This window comes from Budorcas taxicolor, chromosome 5, assembly GCF_023091745.1.
Source record: "Budorcas taxicolor isolate Tak-1 chromosome 5, Takin1.1, whole genome shotgun sequence".
In the NCBI taxonomy this organism is placed as follows: domain Eukaryota; kingdom Metazoa; phylum Chordata; class Mammalia; order Artiodactyla; family Bovidae; genus Budorcas; species Budorcas taxicolor.
This window is the reverse complement of record NC_068914.1, coordinates 50958911-50978190: the sequence shown is the minus strand read 5'-3', so window position 1 is coordinate 50978190 and position 19280 is coordinate 50958911. Positions and strand designations below refer to the sequence as shown.

The window sequence follows — 19280 nt, the reverse complement described above, 5'->3', positions numbered from 1 at the left end:
GCTCTCTTTATTGTCCAACTCTCACATCCATACATGACTACCAGAGAAATCATAGCTTTGACTAGATTGGCCTTTGTTGGCAAAGTAATGTCTCTGCTTTTTAATATGCTGTCTAGGTTTGTCATAGCTTTTCTTCCAACAAGCAAGCATCTTTTAATTTCCTTTATTCTGTGTATCCTTGAGTTGCTGTCACTTTTTGGTAGAGTATATATTCTTTCTCAAGGGAGTTCCTGAGAGGGAAATGAGGAAGGTATATAACAAATAATATAGGTGAATATTTTCTCAATTCTCCCAAGAATATGGTGCATGGTAAGAGCCAGAATAGATACATGGGAGAAAAGAGTTAATTCATTTTAAAGAGTGGATGTTGTAGTTCATTAAGCTTAATTCTATTGTAGAACCCCAGGTAAGAATGATTATCCTAGTAAATTCTTTAAAAACATGCATGGAAAGTAAGTTTTTAAGACCCTGCATATCTAAAAATATTTTATTTTACCCTAATATGTAATTGATAATTTGACTGAATTGGAAGTCATTTCCTGAATGTCGTTACTTCTGAATTGGAAGTCATTTTCCTGCTAGTTTTGAAGACATTGCCTATTCTTTTGTCCTGGTTCCAGTATTGTTGATAACAGTAACTTATCTGATCCCTAATCGCGGTGCTATTATCTGTGGAAGGATTTTTTTGCTATCGTAGGGTTGGTTCTCAGTTTTTGCCACTGATGTGTGGTTCAGCTTTCTTGAAGCTGCAGGACAAGTGGCTGCAAGTTCATCTCATGCTTTCCAGGGGCAAGTTTATGTGTTGACGTGTCCTCTCTTGGATGCATACTTGTGGAATACATACCCACATCTGTGTATGCTTTTCTAAAAAAATACTCCATTCCTATAAATTTTGTCGAATTTTAGGAGAAAATACATTACTAGGTCACTGTCTTGATTCTACCATTTTAACCTGGAATCTTTCTTGATTTTCCATCTATTATCCAATTTAGTCCTTGTAACAGTCCTGTAATATAGATAATGTTATTAAAATTTTATAAATGAGAAAACAAGAGACTCAGAGAAATTAAGTCAATGGCTCTAATCTATCCAACTAGATTAGAACTAGGATTTGAACCCAAGCAATTTTAATTTCAAATTCTGTTTAACCATTGCACTATAAATGCCTTTTGTGGTGTTATATTCTTTATGCTTTAAGAGGTAGGCAACACTGTGAATTATTTATAAGTATTTCTCTGATGCCTATATTAAATGGCAGTTTATATTTCATGACAAGGGAGAAAAGTGGTGGAAAAACTCCCAAACCCAAAACCTGTTCTAGTTGTGGGTATCAACCATAAACCGTTTTTATCACTAACTGATTTTTAAATGCCTTTGCCAAAGAAATAGTATGTACAGGAAATTAAGTTTGTTTAAGTGTCCTTTCTTTTGAAGAGAAATAGTCTTAGATTTTGTGGGATGCTGTTGTGTATGAATGGAGAGCCAGCCTTGAAGTGTATGCATAATGAGGAAGGAGGTGGAGATCTTATAGTAAGGCGCCTATAAAAGTGAGCCACCAAGTCAGCTATAATTGAGTTGTTGTCTAAGAAGGTGTGTTTCCAGGTTGAAAGACCTGTGGTTAGAAAAATCAGTCTAGGGTATATAAAGAAAATAACTGACTTAAAGCTTTTTAACTTTAGTTAAGGTATACAGTAAAGTAAATGCATTTTAATATAACTAGGAAAGTCTTCTTGGAATTTTAAAGATTAGGTATAAAGAGATGACATACTGTATCATTTTGGCTAGAGGTACTTTCCTGTTAGATTTAATGATATGGGATCATCCTAGTCACTTAGTTTTAACCCAGGGGAAAAGAAAACAACGATATTTATATTTGTTACTGTGATAATAAAGTTGCATTTTTTAAATAAGAGTTTTAAGTGTAAAATATTCATTGGTTGAGGATATCTTTTGAAAAGTTTAAATGTAATGAAGAGGAACTATAGCATCTCTTTCAGAGAAACATATTGGAGCATACAGCATTATTAGTGGTATCCTTTTAATCTTTTCTGTTAATGGTTTGCATTAGCAGTGTCTTAATGACACATGTATCTCTACTAGAGGTAAAATTTAAGTGTTTATTCTCTGTTAGCCGTTGGAATCCATCAAAAATGTACTTGAAAGAATATCTTCCCTTATGAATTCTTAATCATAGCTAAAGCCAGCAGTAGATTAGATATAAATCTAGAAGCTTCAGGAAAGATAAACAAGTGTTATATCCATTTTTAAAGTAAGCAAAAACTGGAAAGAATCGGAAGACGTGGGAAGTGTGGCAGATACTATAAAAGCATAATGAGTATGAGAAGAGAATTGCGTATTTTGAGAAGAGAGAAACTGAGTGTATTATTTCATCCTGAATCTCTAAGTATTAATCTTGCTTTGTTTTACTAAGGCAGTAATTCGGTACAGGGCATTACTGGTTTGATAAAAAGGTAAAACAGTGGAATAGCCTTTCTTGTTTTTCAGCTCATTTCTTTTAAAACACCCAGCAGCATGGCTTAATGCCTTTTCTGTCAGCCTCTTTCTCTATCTGTTTATTGCTGATTTGACGGTCTCTGGTCCTTCTCCTTTGCTGTTAAATGTGTGTGTCCTTTGTTTGTGCTGGTGGGTTCGCTATATTTGGATGTGAAGAAAAGCCTGTTATTGCCATACTGGTCTAATTAGCCTTCTGGGTGAGTGTATACATTACATAGGCCTTTTAAGCCATGAAAGAAGACAGCTCACAACAACGTAGGTTTTCTTCCTGTACTGTGGTTTCGCCTGTTTTATTTCCTCCACGAATTGATGGCCGAAAGCTTGTCCGGAACGCTTCATTTGGAGGATACAATGAACTTTCTCCTTCTTTGCCAGGTTTGTTTGTTTAATCTTGCATTCTTTTCTTAATTTCTTATAGACTTTTCATTAAAATAAACTAGACATCTTAATGTCTTAAAGCTGCTTTCTTTTAAACAGAACAATTCTATAGTGAAAGGTTAGATTTTAGTAACTGCTACTATATGGCTTGGCTTTCCATATTTTCTTTTACATTCTGTTTATGCTTGAACTTGAAAGCTAATGATTCAATGAAGTATGAATCTTGAGTGCTTATAGCATGAGTTTTTAATTATTGAAATAAATATTATAACCCTTTGATAAAAATAAAGCCCTTTGTAGAGTTGAGATAAAATTCTATAAATAAACCAATTGTTCTGAAGTTTCTGCAAATGAAACCCGCATATTTAATATTAATATTTGCTTGACTATTCCCAAGCAAAATAGTAACTGTGAAAATTGATGTTTAGTTTATGCTTTAATAGATTAAGTTCTGACTAACATGAAGTTATCTGTGTAATTTAATTTTTGAAATGCCTTACTTCATGTTGTTAAATGTGTTTATGTATGACCAGTTTTTACTTAGAAAATGTTATTTTTAGGGCAATATTTATTAAATGAAATTAGACATTTGACAGCTATGATTTAGACGTTAAACAATTGGTCAATGAGATGTAGCTGTTAACTGATCTTTTATTGTTTGAAAAAGATTTATTGTAGCAAATATTTAGATATAGATGTTAAGATATAAGCAATCTTTGTTTTCTTTTCAGAATATTAAACTGCTACATAATCATATCTACTCTTTTAAGGTTATATTTTTCTTTTAAAATAAAAATGTTGTTTTAATCCTCATGACAAATATTGACTGAACTGGTGTTGTTTTAATTGTTTATGTATTTTTCTGACACTCATTTTGTGAAATTCGAATTATATTTTCATTTTTCACACTAGCCTTTCTTCTTAGCTTTTTGTTAATACTCATGCTGATAGGTAGGACATACATTCTCTTGAGATACAGTGTTACTTGGACAATTAAATAAATTATTATAAATTCACTGACTTCATTTTCTTTTCTCACGGCATTTTGAAAGTATTGGAAGCCATAGTCCTGAACTGTTGCCTGAGTAACACAAGCTTTAAACAGCGCTCCTAATCCGTGTTGAGTCTTTTAGTGTAGCATGATTACTGTCATGCTTCTTTCTTAACGTTCTCACAAGGGTGTAAATTTTACTATTTGTCTTTGTTCAGAAGTGACTCTGAAAATACAACAAACAGGTTTTTTTTTTAATGTTGTTGGATACTTACTTGCTTTTTCAATGTGACTTAGTTCCATTTCTGTGTTTGGCTCCTTGTTTTTCTTTTTTTAAGCCAGCAAGCTTGCTGGCACATGTTTGCTGACCTTCATGCTATGAGTCTACTTAATGTAGAGAATAATCAGGTGACCTTACTTAACAATAGAAAACTTAACGTTTTAGAAGTTTGGTTTTTACTTCATTTAATTTAAGACAGAGTTGTGAGTTTCTTCTGTCAAAGAGAATATTGAAGGTCATCCAGATAGATTTCTTTTAGTGGAAAAGCAGATGTTTGGCTTTGTTTTCTAATTCTTGAACTAGATAAGGTCATATTCATAAGGATGCTTCCACAGTCCTCTTAATACAACTAACAATAATAGTAAAACCAGCCATGATAAAAAGCGCTTTCTAATATGTTTTATCAGCTAGGTAGAATAGTTGAATAGAATCAGGTACTTCAAAGAAGTGGCTTTTTTAAGTTAAAAGTAATAATGGGGCATTTTATTGTTTTTATCTGACAGCGTTGGAGAAAGAGAGGTTATACATTAGTGATATTTAAAGATAGCTTTGTTTCACTGCTTTGACTACAACCCCTTTTAGTTTTCATTTTCCTTAGGAAAATCCACTCACCCTTTTTTTGGTCACTTCTACCTTAAGGAACAAATTGGTATGACCTTTTTCTGTATGATAGAGTTATAAAATAGAATGGTACCCTTTGTCCATGTACCTAGAAATTGGAATAAACTTTGAACAAAGAAATTTACAGACACTCTGTAGAAGCTTTAGTATATAGTTAGATCTTTTTAGTATATTTTGACTTCTCCGAATTTTTTTTCTTGTGCAATTTCTTAATTCTTGCCTGTGTTCAATTTAGTTAATGCAGTAATTCTATATTTGTAAATATTTACCGAATCTACATTTTTAGATACTGTGTATGTAATCTGATTTTAACAAGGCTGAAGCAGTATAAAATTTCCTTTATTATATCTAAACATTATTGAACCAATTTTTAATGAGGTATATAAAAAGTTATATCTTATCAGTGATGATAGCATTTTTCATCTGTTAATAAGAAGTTAGGGACAGTGTACTAATTTATTCAGGAATCACATTCCATTGAATTTAGTAAGAGAAACTTTTACTACTATATTACTGGAAAATATCTTCATGCTATTTTCCCACAGATTTAGGAAAGATTTTCTTGAGACCCAAAAAGCACTAACTGTTAAAAGAATGAGGTTGCTACATTTGACAGTGTTCAAATTAAGAGACATTCATCTAAAGAGACCATGCAGAGAATTAAAAGACAAGCCATAGAGTGGGGAGATATTTGTAATAAATATAACTGGCAAAGAACCAATATTTGGAAAACATTATGAATTCCTATATAAATCAAGAAGTACAGAGTTGTTTTTTTTTTTAATGTACTGAAGAGTTTCTTCACAAAGAGAAAATTAAAATGGTAATATATGAGATAGTACTCAATATCATTAGTGATCAGGAACACACTAAAGCCTCACTGATATACCATTGACACACCCAACAGATTGGCAAAAATATTAAAAAATTTGTCAATATTGATGTTACCATGGATGTAGGAAAAGCAGAACTATCATACACTGTTGGGGGAAAGTAAACAGATGGTAAACAATTTGGTGTTCTTAAAGACACATGTGTACTCAGACCTAGGAGTTCTGCTTCTGGTTTAAACCTTAGAGATATATGTCTACTGGGATGCACTGCCAACAATATTTGTATCACCTATATTTTAAGAGGGACAAACTAGAAACAACACAAGCAGATGGATAAATAGTACTATAGTCATGCAATAGGATTCTAATCAGCAGTGAAGATGCATGAAATGCCGGTTGTGGCATGCTGGCACATAATCGTAAAAGTCAAGGTAGTTATTTCTGAGGGAAAGAAGAGTAGATAGGGTCAAGAATGGCATGGAGTGGCATAGGGAGTGGTTCTCACAGGATGGTGACAATTCTGTAATTCTTGATTTGGGTGGTGGTTATGCAGATGGTTATTGTATTCATTAAATTATGTTTTTATGTTTTACGTATGTTTCTGAAGTATGTGTATTTCCCATATTTTAAAAAGCCACTACATGTAAAAGTAGAGTCCATTTTTATTAATCTTTGGATCAGTTTATCAAAAATTTAAATGGATGAATAAGAATTGAGACCCTTCTTTTCAGGAACTCCCAGTCGAGTGTGGGACCTGAACGTGAAAACAGACAGTTGAAATATTTTGTGATAAATAGGGTAGTGCAAATGTACCAAGTGCTGTGTCTCAGAGGAGACAGCTGACTGTGTTTATGCAGTCTAAACATGACCTCCCAGAAGACGGTGGCCTTAAATCTGGAGAAGCACTCTGACATTCCAGAAACACCATGAACTTTAAAGTTAGACCTAAGTTTAAATTCGCGCTGGTGCTGGCACCTATTGACGTTTGTCACATTACTTAATTTCTGTAAGCCTCAGTTTTTTCAGTTATATAGAATGTACCTGATGTTTGAGGGGGAAGTTATCATCGTATCTTAAAATTGCAAGGGTTCCTACAAACGGATAATGGTTACTTTATTGTTTTCATTAATATTATGTTAATTATCTTCTTAATTATCATGGTTGATGGATGAATCAGAATCAGCCCAGAGCAGGATATGTTAAAGGGATATAGACTAAGAAAGGATGCCATAGTGCGAGCGGTCTAATACTTTGGAAGATTAAGGAAAGAGTGTGGCGCTAGTAGTGAAAACCCCACCTGCAGGAGACACGAGAGGCACTGGTTCAATCCCTGCCTCAGGAAGATCCCCCAGAAGAGGAAATGGCAGCCCACTCCGGTCTTCTTTCCTGGAGAGTCCCATGGACAGAGGAGCCTGGGGGGCTACAAAGAATCAGACATGATCAAAGCAACCTAGTAAAGTGTGTATGAATTTTTAAAAAAATTATTAAGGCGTAACCTACACATGGTTCATTGCACAACTTTTTGAATTTCTAGTTATGTATCTACTCCAGTATTCTTGCCTGGAGAATCCCCAGAGGAATCTGGCAGGCTACAGTACGTGGGGTCACAAAGAGTTGGATGTGACTGAGCAGCTAAGCACAGCACAGCACACAGCCATATGTGTAGCCACTCTCCAGGTCCCCAGAAAATCTTCTCAGGCCCCAGACCCCAGTCAGTCTCCTACAGCAAAACTCCACCGCTGTTCCAACCCCTGCCACCATAGGTTAGGTTTGCTAGCTGCTGTTTAGTCTGCTGAGTCATGTCCGACTCCTGTGACCCCGTGGACTAGCCTGTCAGGCTCCTCTGCCCATGCTATTTTCCAGCTAAGAGTACTGGAGTGGGTTGCCACTTCTTTCGGCTAGTTCCTGACCTTTATATAAATGGAATTATATGGTATGTGCTTTTTTTTTTTTTTTTTTTTGATGGCGAGATGTGGCTTTTTTCACTCAGTATTCTGTTTGTTGTTTTGTGTAGTGGTGATTGGTTCTTTTTCATTGATGTTTATCATTCCATTGTGTGACTGGAGCATACAGTGTTCATTTATTCTACTGTCAATAGTCGTTTGAGTTGGCTCCAGATTTTGCTATTATGAATAAAACTGTTGTGAACATTTTGTACCTGTCTTTTAATGACCGTGTAATGCACTCATCTCTGTTTAGTACTTCTAGGATCAGAGTTGCTCTGTTTTAGAATATGAGTACTTTCAACTTTAGCGAATGTTGTAAAACAGCTTTCCAAAGTGATTATGCCATTCCCATCAGTAGTGAATAGAGTTCCAGTTGTGCCGTAGTCTTACCTGTATTTGGATGGTCCTCGTCCTTTTAATCTTAGCCATTTGGGTGGGGATGTAGGTTTCTATCTTATGGTAGCAGTGAGGAGGATAGCAGGAAGAGAATTTACTGCCTGATATCACTAATGAGCACACTTGGCAAAAGTCATGAACTGAAACTGTTCTACATTTTACTGATAATGGTCAGTAATGTATTGTGGGGTGTGTGCTATGCTCAGTTGCTTCAGTCATGTCTGACTCTTTGTGACCCGGTGGACTCTAGCCCACCAGCCCCCTCTGTCCGTGGGATTCTCCAGGCAAGAACACTGGAATGGATTGCCATACCTTCCTCCAGGGGATCTTGCTGACCTAGGGATCGAACCTGGATCTCTTACGTCTCCTGCATTGCAGGTGGATTCTTTACTGCTGAGCCAGGGGGGAAACCCATGCATTTTATTGATAACGGTCGATAATGTATTGTAGGCTTCAGGATTTTATTTATAAATGTCACAATAAAAAAATTAAGGAGTGATTTTAAAGTAATTTTAGATCCCCACACATGGAAAATAAATACAACTCGAAGAAATATTTTGGCTGAGCCCTTTTTGGCTTCTAATAAATACAGTACATTCATGACTGACATTTTAAGATAAATATTATTTTGCTTATTTTTAGGGAGCCATGTTTATGCAGTCTAAAGAAAAAGTCCTTCATATGATGCGTTTTGCTTTGCTTACCTTGGAATTATCCTTGAAAGCATACTGTACAATATGACAGTACCTTCTTTTTTAAGGCTTTTGTACATTTTGGACTATAGTCCATAGGGTTGCAAAGAGTCGGACACAACTGAAGCGACTTAGCATATGTGCACGCATATGATCATTGCATTTTATGGTTATCATCTGCTTATTTGCACTTAGCTGAAACTCAGAGTATTTGACCAGACTTAGCCTTTTTTTTTAATCTGCTATAATTTTGAGTAATGCGGAAGTCATCAGGGCTGCCTTTTAAAATAATGATTTGCAAGTCTGAGGTATAGAAAATCTTTTAAAATGGTATTCATTTATTGGTCTGACATAATATACAACCTAGGTTTATGAGTGACCTATTCTTTTTGTTTTTTGGGGGATTTTTATTTAGTCTTGTTTTTGTGTGTCCTTTTCCAATATTTGAAACTTTCTATAAGACATATTTAAATGTTCAAAAAAGGTTTATTCAGATTTATAACTTTGTTTTAATTTCCTGTTATGTTTGTAAGATAATATGTGACTATAGATACAGTGAAGTAGCCATTTTATTAGTCTAATAAATGCATTGATATAGATTTATCTGAAACCAAAACCTCACTGGAGAAATTGAAGTAATAGTCTTGTTCTTATGAAAATAAAGGAAGACATCATGTTTTTTCCATTCATAATTATATTTTTAGAAAATCTTTGTTCTTTTATACATATATTTAGAAGATCTTTGAAATAATTAATGTTAATTCATTAGTATTAAGAATTGCCTATGTTTATTACTCTGAATAAATATTTTTAGAATTTTTAAGCTGAATTATGTAACTTTGATTTGCTTTACACTAAAGTTTCAAATTCTGGTAAGTTTCATTTAAAATTCCATGTTAGATTTAATAAGGTTTTTTTTCCCCTCCTCAACTTTAAAATTGCCTGATCTTGTTCCTTACCAAAGATGGAAAAGGAAACAAAAAGATTTCTTTTTCATATTACAGAAAAGAAAAAAATTGGCAAAATCATTGAATTAAGAAAATAGAATGGATTTGTTTTAGCTAATATAAGTCAAATACAGAATAAGTGGTCTCACTGATATGTTAGAAATGATTTTTAAATGCTTCAGGCACTGATACTGCTGGTAACTTTTTAAGCACTGCTCTATGAATGATTATTTATGCATTATTATATAGGCTTTATTGGACTCAGAACAAATGGTTGTAGAGAAGAGTTAATGCTACTTGTCCACAAAAGTAGAAAGAGCTTCATTAAAGTGGGCACTGCTGCACTTACGGCGGCCACACAAGTCTCAGCATTAGCGTTTCTCTGATTATACCCATACGACACTAACTCGTGACTGCTTTTGGCATCATGCTGTACCGGCTTCCCTGCTAGGATGGTAAGGAATCTGCCTGCAGTGCAGGAGATCTGGGTTCAATACCTGGGTCAGGAAGGTCCCCTGGAGAAGGGAATGGCAGCCCACTCCAGTATTCTTGCCTGGAGAATTCCATGAGGAGCCTGGCAGGCTATATAGTCCATGGGGTCTCAATGAGTTGCACACCACTGAGTGACTAACACATACACATACTGCTGTATTAATGTTGCATGATTGGAAAGATGTGTGCATATATCCCAATGCGCTCATATTTATCCTTTTAGAATTTATATAACAGTAGTCCATGCTAAAGCTGAAACTCCAGTACTTTGGCCACCTCATGTGAAGAGTTGACTCATTGGAAAAGACTCTGATGCTGGGAGGGATTGGGGGCAGGAGGAGAAGGGAACGACAGAGGATGAGATGGCTGGATGGCATCACCAACTCAATGGACTTGAGTCTGAGTGAACTCCAGGAGTTGGTGATGGACAGGGAGGCCTGGTGTGCTGCGATTCATGGGGTCACAAGGAGTCGAACACGACTGAGCGACTGAACTGAACTGCACTGAGTCCTTGCCAATGATAATATTAAGGGTCAATGTTAATTGAATATAGTGAAAGTAAAGTTGCTCAGTCGTGTCCGACTCTTTGTGACCCCATGGACTGTAGCCTACCAGGCTCCACCGTCCATGGGATTTTCCAGGCAAGAATACTGGAGTGGGTTGCCAGTTCCTTCTCCAGATCTTCCCAACCCAGGGATTGAACCGGATCTCCCACGTTGTAGGTGGGCGCTTTACCGTCTGAGCCACCAGGGAAGCCTATATTGAATATATACTGTGTGCAGATGCTATGCTAATTGCTTTCTAGGCATCCTCATTTAATTCTCACAGTAAGCACATTGTTAGATTTTTTTAAAAAATCTGTCCCTCAATTCAGATTCATTTCCCTAGTCGTCTTTTATCACCAATTCTGGAGTTGTTTTCCAGTTTGACAAGGGGTATGAAAAGTATGTTGGATTGGTTCTTTGTTAGAAAACAACTAACTGAAATAAACATTCTGTGAGCACTGAATTCATTCCAAGTGAATAGGCAGAAAAAAGAGGTATTTATCTTATGTTGATGGGTTCAGGGAAAGACACCAGTGCCTCTGTAAGCCTTGATTTAGTCTAAAGAATTACTAGAGATGACCCCTTAGTAGTCTTTAAACTATAATAGTTTAAAGCTGTATGTTGAATGTAGGTTTCTTGCACTGATATACATCAAATATTGCATAATGTATATTTGAAATTGAATAACTTATGTGTATCTGCTTTTTATTACCTGTATATGTTCAAATGTGGTAATACTGAAATAATGACTGTTTTTAAAGGTTTTGAAAGAGGAAAGGAAGATGTTTCTCAAAATAAAGATGAATCTTCACTTTCTATGTCAAAGAGCAAGGTAAGCATATTGTCCTCAAGTATATGATCATAGTATTTTTCTAATATTTAAGATGAGTGAACTAACACCAAAATCTTATCAGATTTTTACAGAATGTATTTATGTTGGTATATCTAAACCAGGTAGTATTTATGAGAAAAGGAACACTCCCCTGGGGCTGGTTTAGATGCGTTGGTTATTTGGAAATATAGCCAGTTGGTAACCAGGGTTCTCTCCTGAGTGATACTGTACTGGTGTGTCTGCTGCAGCACACATCTCAGACTTAAGTCTGAGGCTTCTGTCTGGAGAAACAGTCAGGGTTCTTTTTTTTTTAAAGTTTTAAGTGTTTTGGGTTCATTCAAATGACTATCAAAAACTTGTACATTTTAACAGTTAAAGACCAAATATCTTTTACTATAGCAGCATGCAACTGAAAGACAGTTTCTTAGGATAAGATAGAGTTCCCTAAATTAGTAGTTTTCAAATTGGGTCCTTGTATATATTCTGGGGCTTCCCTAGTAGCTCAGATAGTAAAGCATCTGACTGCAATGCAGGAGACCCGGGTTCAATCCCTGGGTTGGGAAGATCCCCTGGAGAAGGAAATGGCAACTCACTCCAGTATCCTTGCCTGGAAAATCCCATGGACAGAAGAGCCTGGCAGGCTGTACAGTCCATGGGGTCACAAAGAGTCGGACACGACTGACTAACACATATATTCTTAGGTCTGTTGAGAATTTTTCCTCTAAGAGTACTATTCAAATTTGAGAAGTGCTGGGTGATGTATAGGCTTTCCTGTGGGTTTGTAATTCACTAGATTTTCTATAATTTGTCAGTGGATTTGACTTTTGACTTATCTCTGGTCAGGTTTAGTAGCAGAAGAAGCTTTTTTGTTTATGGAATCAAACTTCAATAACTGTAAGAAAATCTGTTTCTTAAGCTAGTGAATTCTCTGCTGTTCTTAGAATAGGCTTTGCTTGTAAAACTGGACATTTTTTGTTCTGTTCTTCAGAGTGGTTGAGTCAGAGGATTCCATGATGTTTTATACAAATTTTATTCACACTTAACTTTTCATTACATAGAAGTCCATCCTCTATTTAATATGGGTAAAAGTATATAAGGTTAGTGTCATACTTTGTATGTATGAAATACAAAGAGAAATACATGAGAAATGGCTTAATCACTTACATAAGATGCGTAAATTAACAGGGAGATAGTTTATCTTGGTTCTGCCATGATTCAAAATGCAGTGAAATTTATGGAATTTTAAAAACCTGTTTTCAAGCAGTTAATACGAGCATTGGTGAATGTATGTTTAATTGGTATTCCTACTCAGAAGCCTAAACTCCATACCTACCTACCACAGCCTCCCAGTCTCTAAACAGGAGAATGGGGTAGGGCAGAAGGGATCAGGAGGAGAGGGAGCCTGGAAAGGGAAGCAGTGCAGATTAATGAAAAACAAGGAAACTCGACTGCACCTCGAGTGTAGTAGCACTGAATTGTATATGGGCTTTAAAATTAGAAATCTGGTTCCTCAGTTGCACACGCCACATCTCAATAACTCACTAGCCATATGTGGCTAGTGGCTACCATATTTAACCATTCAGATATAGAATATTGCTGTTATTCAGAAAGTTCTACTGGACACCAAGCACTCGCTACTTTAAGGTTAAAAAAGTGAGTTTGAATCTTGATTCTCATACATTGCCTATGATTTCTTAGATGCTAATTACAATGATATTAATAACTAGTTTGTATTAAGAGCTTGCTAAAAAAAAAAAAAAAGAGCTTGCTAAGTGTCATTTTAACTCTCTTAACAATACTAGAAGACAGGTATTATTGGCCCCATTTTATAAATGAAGCTTAGAGAAGTTAGATAGCTCTCCAAGGGTCAAAGTGTTAGAGCTAGAATTCACAGTGGCTTCAGTTTTCTTCTCTGTACAAAGGAGATAAAATCTAACTCACAGATTGTGATACTGTAAGTGCCTGACAAAGTACCTGGTTAATAATAGGTGTTTGAGAACTCATTTTCCTTCCTTTGAATAAAGAACTACAGTGAATGAATGGGCTTCTTGGTGTGGTAACTATTTAGTGTAAGTAAAATTGTACTCGTTCTGTTTTCCAAGAGCTGAATCTTATTGATTCTTAATCTAAGTTTATTCTGTTACCTTAAGAGATACAGTCACTAGCTTGTCCTTGAATAGTTTAACATATATTCTACTGTATTACTTTTCGGAAGAATCCTAAAATGTATGCATTTATATCAAGCCTTATTCTCATGAAATTAGGAAGATTTTGTTCTTACCTAAGTAACTTTGGAAAGCAATCTTGTTATTCCTTCTATGATTGATCTGTATAACTGAGGCCATTAAATAATTTTAACCTTATACTTTAATGAATTTGATGCAAAAAGTATCAATACTGTCATTTAGGTAATTGATTTTGCAGTTAAGTGTTATTTCTTAAAAATACATAATTGAGACCAATAGGCACAACCCTTCTTTACCTTAGCCCCCACCATTTTAGAAATGAAAGCAGTTCCTGTTTCTTATGCATCCTGTAAATGAGTGAATTGAAGAAGGCAGTTAATCAGATCATCTCTTCCTTTTAGCATTTTAAAATTAATTTGTAATTGTCTGTCTCAATGAAAGGAATTGCCAGCATGAATAATATTTCTAGTGGGGTAAAAGGACCCTCTTACAAGGATAAGGAGTTTCTGAGCTGAGATCTCATGACTTGATTCTCCAGTCATCAGTCTCCTTGCCTGAAGGTTTGCTAAGTCATCTATCACTTGCTATAAAAAATATGTTTACTTGGACATTAAAAAAAAACCTTTCCAAATCCAAAATATCTGATAGAATCATAGTAACATCATTACTGCTATTATTCTTATGTCTACAGTATTTTAGTTTTCAAAGCAAGTTGAAAGTATTCTAGTTATGTTAATGTTCCATTTATCTGAAGATTATATTTTTGTCAACACTTGCAATCTAGGAGATAGTCACAAACCTGAAACACAATATATATCAAGTACGGTGTTAAACACATCGTGCACACTGCCTCATTACCCAAAGCAACGCTATGAGTTAGTAGGAATATCCTTATTTTATAAATAAGGCAATTAAGACTGGAAGAGAATATCTTCCCATAGTCCCACAGCCCATAAGGTGTCATCATTAAGACAGTGGTCAGTAAGGTTATCAAAGAAGGAAACTTAGTTTAATAAGATGTTTCCAATAAAAACAGTTTATGATTCTTGATGTTTAAAAGGTAACTTGTTGATTCATGAGACTTAGTATTAGGTTGAAAAGAATATAGAACTTGGTCACTGGATTTCTTTTCTTTCCCCCAAACTAGCTCACTGTATGGCAGGATTTCTTGAAGTATGTGTGCTGTAATTTAGCAAGCTCTTGGTATAGCCATTTGGCCTCCTGGTCCCTTAGATACCAGAATCATTTAGGAACCTCCAAGCCAATCTTGTCATGTCTAGGGAAATAGGTTTCCTGTTGTTCATAAAGATGAGTCTTAAATTTGAGTCTGAGATTCTGTATGAATAGTTGTAAAAAGATGAGCGATAAATGTGGAGGGCTAAGAGCATGACACTGAGAATTGGGCCAGCAGAGTACACATCCCAGGTCGTCTGCTTACGGCTCTGTGACTTTGGAAAGTTGTTTAGTCTGTTAGTCTTAGTTTCCTAATTAGCAGAAGAAACTGCTACTGTCTCATAAGGTGGCTTTGAGGATTGAAAGAGGCAGAACACGTAAAGTATTTATTATACTACTTGGTGAAGAGTCAAACAACCATTCATTTTCACTAACTTTTAAGTTAATACTATGGAAATTCTTTACTTAATAGTATCTAAAGAATACATTATAATACACATTCCCTATTAAGCTGTGGGAAATAGAAACCATTATATTCCTCTGACAGTAGCTGTGTCATCTTTGAGTTTCCAGCAGCAAGGAGAGGACAGAGACCTGTTTGGCTTGATGACTTTTGTGAAATGGTTTTGATATCACAGTATATCTTGTCATCATGAAAGTAAGCCGTGTGATGTTTCAAGTGCAGTTCTCAAAGGAGTAACTTTAACAAAAATTTAATTAGGTTAATCCCCACCTTCTACATTGAGTGTAGTTTGCAGTTCCCTTCCAGTTCAGCCGCTTATTTTACCATCAGCATAATAATTCGTATTTTGTACTAAATAGCAGAGGCATTTTTTAAGAGAGATGAACTGCCAATGCTAGTTTCATTTTGATAATTCCGAAGGTATTCATTGAGCCCTTGCTTTACTAAGTTACTTCAGTTGTGTCCAACTCTTCACGACCTTATGGCCCATAGCCTGCCCGGCTCCTCTGTCCACAGGATCCTCCAGACAAGAATACTGGAGTGGGTTGCCATGCCCTTCTCCAGGGGTTCTTCCTGACCCAGGGAACAAACCCAGGCCTCTTACGTCTCCTGCATTAGCAAATGGGTTCGCACCACTCGCGCCACCTACAAAGCCCAAATTAGCCCAGGTGCTGTCTGGCTGCAGTTGTTGAACAGGCATGGTGCTGTGCTCGTGGTTCTTCAAATTGAGTGAAGGAGTTTATTTCCCAGTGTTCTTCCTCCTTGATCACATTTAGGATATTACGCACATCTGGCCATTTAAACACTTGAAAGCTACCATTTCAGTGAAGTCCCATATACGTTCTTGGCCCTAGGAGTAATGCTGTGAACTTGAAGTACCTTCTCCCATGTCTAACAACAGATAAAAATGAAATTCATAGGACAGTGAAGGAATACGTTCACTTTTATTGTTCCAGTATTTATAGAAGCAGCTTTTAGTTTTATGTTCTTCTACTCTGGTAGAAGAAAGTAGTCTCCTTGGAAGAGGACTGGATTAACAGCACTAGGTTCTGATCCCTGCTATTGATTGATTATCTAGAAAATCAATGTCCATGAGCCTCCCTTTCATGATTTGTAAAATGGAGATAAAACCACTTGTTATGCCTGTTTTTCAAGATTCTTACAAGGATCAAATTGAAATACCAAGTATAAGCAAAATCAGGAAACAAGTTTGAGGCATTAATATTTATTTTTTGAGGCACTGGATAGTTAGAAAGAAGTGCTGGGAATATTGTTTTTTAAACACTATATAAATTCGGGTATTTCAGTACTAGTTTCTAGAGATGTTTGTATCTACACCCTTTGGAGAAGGAATAGTAACAGGGCAGTGTTTGCAGCAATTTGCTAGTTTTTTGGTTTTTAGAATATTTCAGTCTAAAAAATTACACTGCTTTGGACTTTGTGCTAAGAATTATTTTGTATAAAATAACTATATTCTTTAGAAGTACTCTGAAAAACAGAATGCAGAGATTTTCAAATGATCTTGTTTAACCTTACGTTGTACGCTGATTTATTGACAGGTTTTTATTTTTGTGTTTCTGTGGCTTTAATGTGGATTAGTTTTCAAACCCAAGTACTGTATAAGAAAAATCAGTATTTGGAAATTGATATTTGCCTGAAATCACAGTAGTGAATGGGAAGGTCACAAACATAATTTGAACATCAGTTTTATGTGCCATATGTATGTGGAGAATGAGTGACAGTTTTAATTATTATTTCTCTTTTCTTCCTGCCTGTGTGGTTTAGTCTGAATCTAAACTTTATAATGGCTCAGAGAAAGACAGTTCAGCTTCAAGCAAGCTTACAAAAAAGGAATCTCTCAAGGTTAGTTTCCACAGTTATTTTATAACTAATGTTACGCTTTACCTGTGCTTTTGAAAGTGGGCTAGTAAGATAAAGAAGTATTTGTATTCCTAAAGGAAAAAAAAATGTTAATGTTTGTGTTTGCGTGGCATGCTGGAGTCAGCTGAAAGGGCTTTCTGATGACGTCCCAGTGCTACTCTGCCCTCCGTGGGAGGGGGGCTGAGGACTGGATGTCTGCACAGGTGTGCTATGGAACACCTGGTGGGACGCTCTCTGCCCTTTGAACTTAGCGTTTACTGACTGCTAGGTCATGGGCTGAATTTGGTCCACAGGTAGATACATTTTGTGTGACCTACACAATGTCTTAAACATTTGAGCCAACAGTTACAGGTCCAGGTCTCTAGCTTCCCTTAAGAAATGGGTAACACTGGACGTGCCTTCCAGAATGGCCACAGACCCTGGAGCTAAGGAGTGCATGTTTTCTGATTGATTCTTGATTCCCATACAGTCTGTTTTGCCACCCCCCCCCCCCGCCCTTTTCCATATCTGATCCCATATGCATTTACATTTATAATCATGTATTAAATCTGTTAATTCACTTATGCACGTTAATAAAGACCAAAGTCGAAATATTTTTTTTACTGTGAAATTATTAAAATTTTGTTGTGTGTATGTAGTCTCTTTACCATTAAGTGCAACTAGGACAATTTTGTGTTTTACTTCAGGAAAAATCACTGATAGGTTATCTTCTATTCGTAAGCAATGCAAAGTAATAAATAATAAGACTGCTCCACTGCTGCTTTCCCAGAGTATCTCAGAAGTGACTTAGGAAGGGTAAAACTTTGATAATTTGAATGTATTAATTTCACTGTTGTGGTTTCTTAATTATTTATATCTTATGTATCAGTGTCAGGAAAGAGAGCAAGATTGCCAATTCTAAATAGTTATAGCATTGCTTGTGGTATGAAAAACTGACGACAGAATAATTACCATCAGCAAGAGAGTATATTAAGAAAAATGATCAGAGCAGCATAGCATGGTGGTTCAGACATGTCTTTTAGGGCCAGTCTGCTTCTGTTTGCATTCTGCTTCCACGACTCAGCGATGTGGCACTGAGCAGTCTGCTCTCTGTGTATCAGGTTTCCTCATCTAGGGAATAAGGAGAATTATAGTCCTACTTCCCAAGGTTATTGTAAGTATTAAATGTGGTGATACATGTAAAGTGCTTACAGTAGGGACAGGTACACAGAAGGTGTCCAGTAAATGTTACCTCTTATTGTTTTATTCATAGGAAGAATCCTTTGTAGCAGTTAAAAGAATGAGGTAGGCAAAGAATGGAAATAGAGTTGAAATACTCCAAGAAATATTGGAGAACCTTTTTTTATGTGTTAGAAAAAGCAAAAGCAAACACAAAAGCTATGTATTTGAAAAGACCTGAGTGCATAGTGTTTCCTGAACGTTATAGTGTTTTCCTGCAGGTTAACAGTGATCAATTCTGGGGATCAGAATAGGAGAAGGTATATTAAAAATGGTTTTTAGCTTTTGTTGTTTGAAATTTTTACCAAGAGTTCATATTCATGTATTGTGTAACTTTAAAAGGGTAAAATTCTTAAAAAAAAAAAAAAGCTCTTCTGTCCTAAGATGCTAGAATTCTAAAAGAGGTTTAAAATTTTATTTTACAGTGTAAAATTTTTTACATTCCATAAAGTTAAAAAATTGAGAAGAAATTGCCTGTTTCTAACGAATTTTTTATTTTTCTATGATTTCTGTAAAATAGGTACAAAAGAAAAATTACCGAGAAGAAAAGAAAAGAGCCACAAAGGAGTTACTCAGCACAATCACAGATCCTTCTGTTATTGTTATGGCTGACTGGTTGAAGGTCAGTTTGTATTGTCTTGAATTCAGATTGCTGGATATCTACCAACTGGCATAGGAAAGCCCAGAGTGCACCTGCCTAAAGCCTGCGAGACAAAAAAACTCTAGGGTGATTTTTTTCACTGACGAAGAAGCCATTAATTGTATCCCAGAAGGTCTGTGTTCTGATCTTAACGGAGAGCAAGAACCTTGATGTTGGCTCTCTTGACTGTAACATCAAATACGGATAGCAGTGCTTTTTAAAAAGCTTTGTGATGATATATGTGACAGGACA

The 19280-nt window shown here is 35.8% G+C and overlaps 1 protein-coding gene across 1 annotated transcript in view; it reads left to right on the top strand.

The window, feature by feature from the left end:
- Window positions 1-19280, top strand: part of OSBPL8 (oxysterol binding protein like 8) — a 131197-nt gene that overhangs the window by 77692 nt on the left and 34225 nt on the right. The window contains 3 exon segments of the mRNA XM_052640309.1: window positions 11397-11467; window positions 17075-17152; window positions 18909-19010. Coding sequence (XP_052496269.1) covers window positions 11397-11467; window positions 17075-17152; window positions 18909-19010 — 251 coding nt within the window.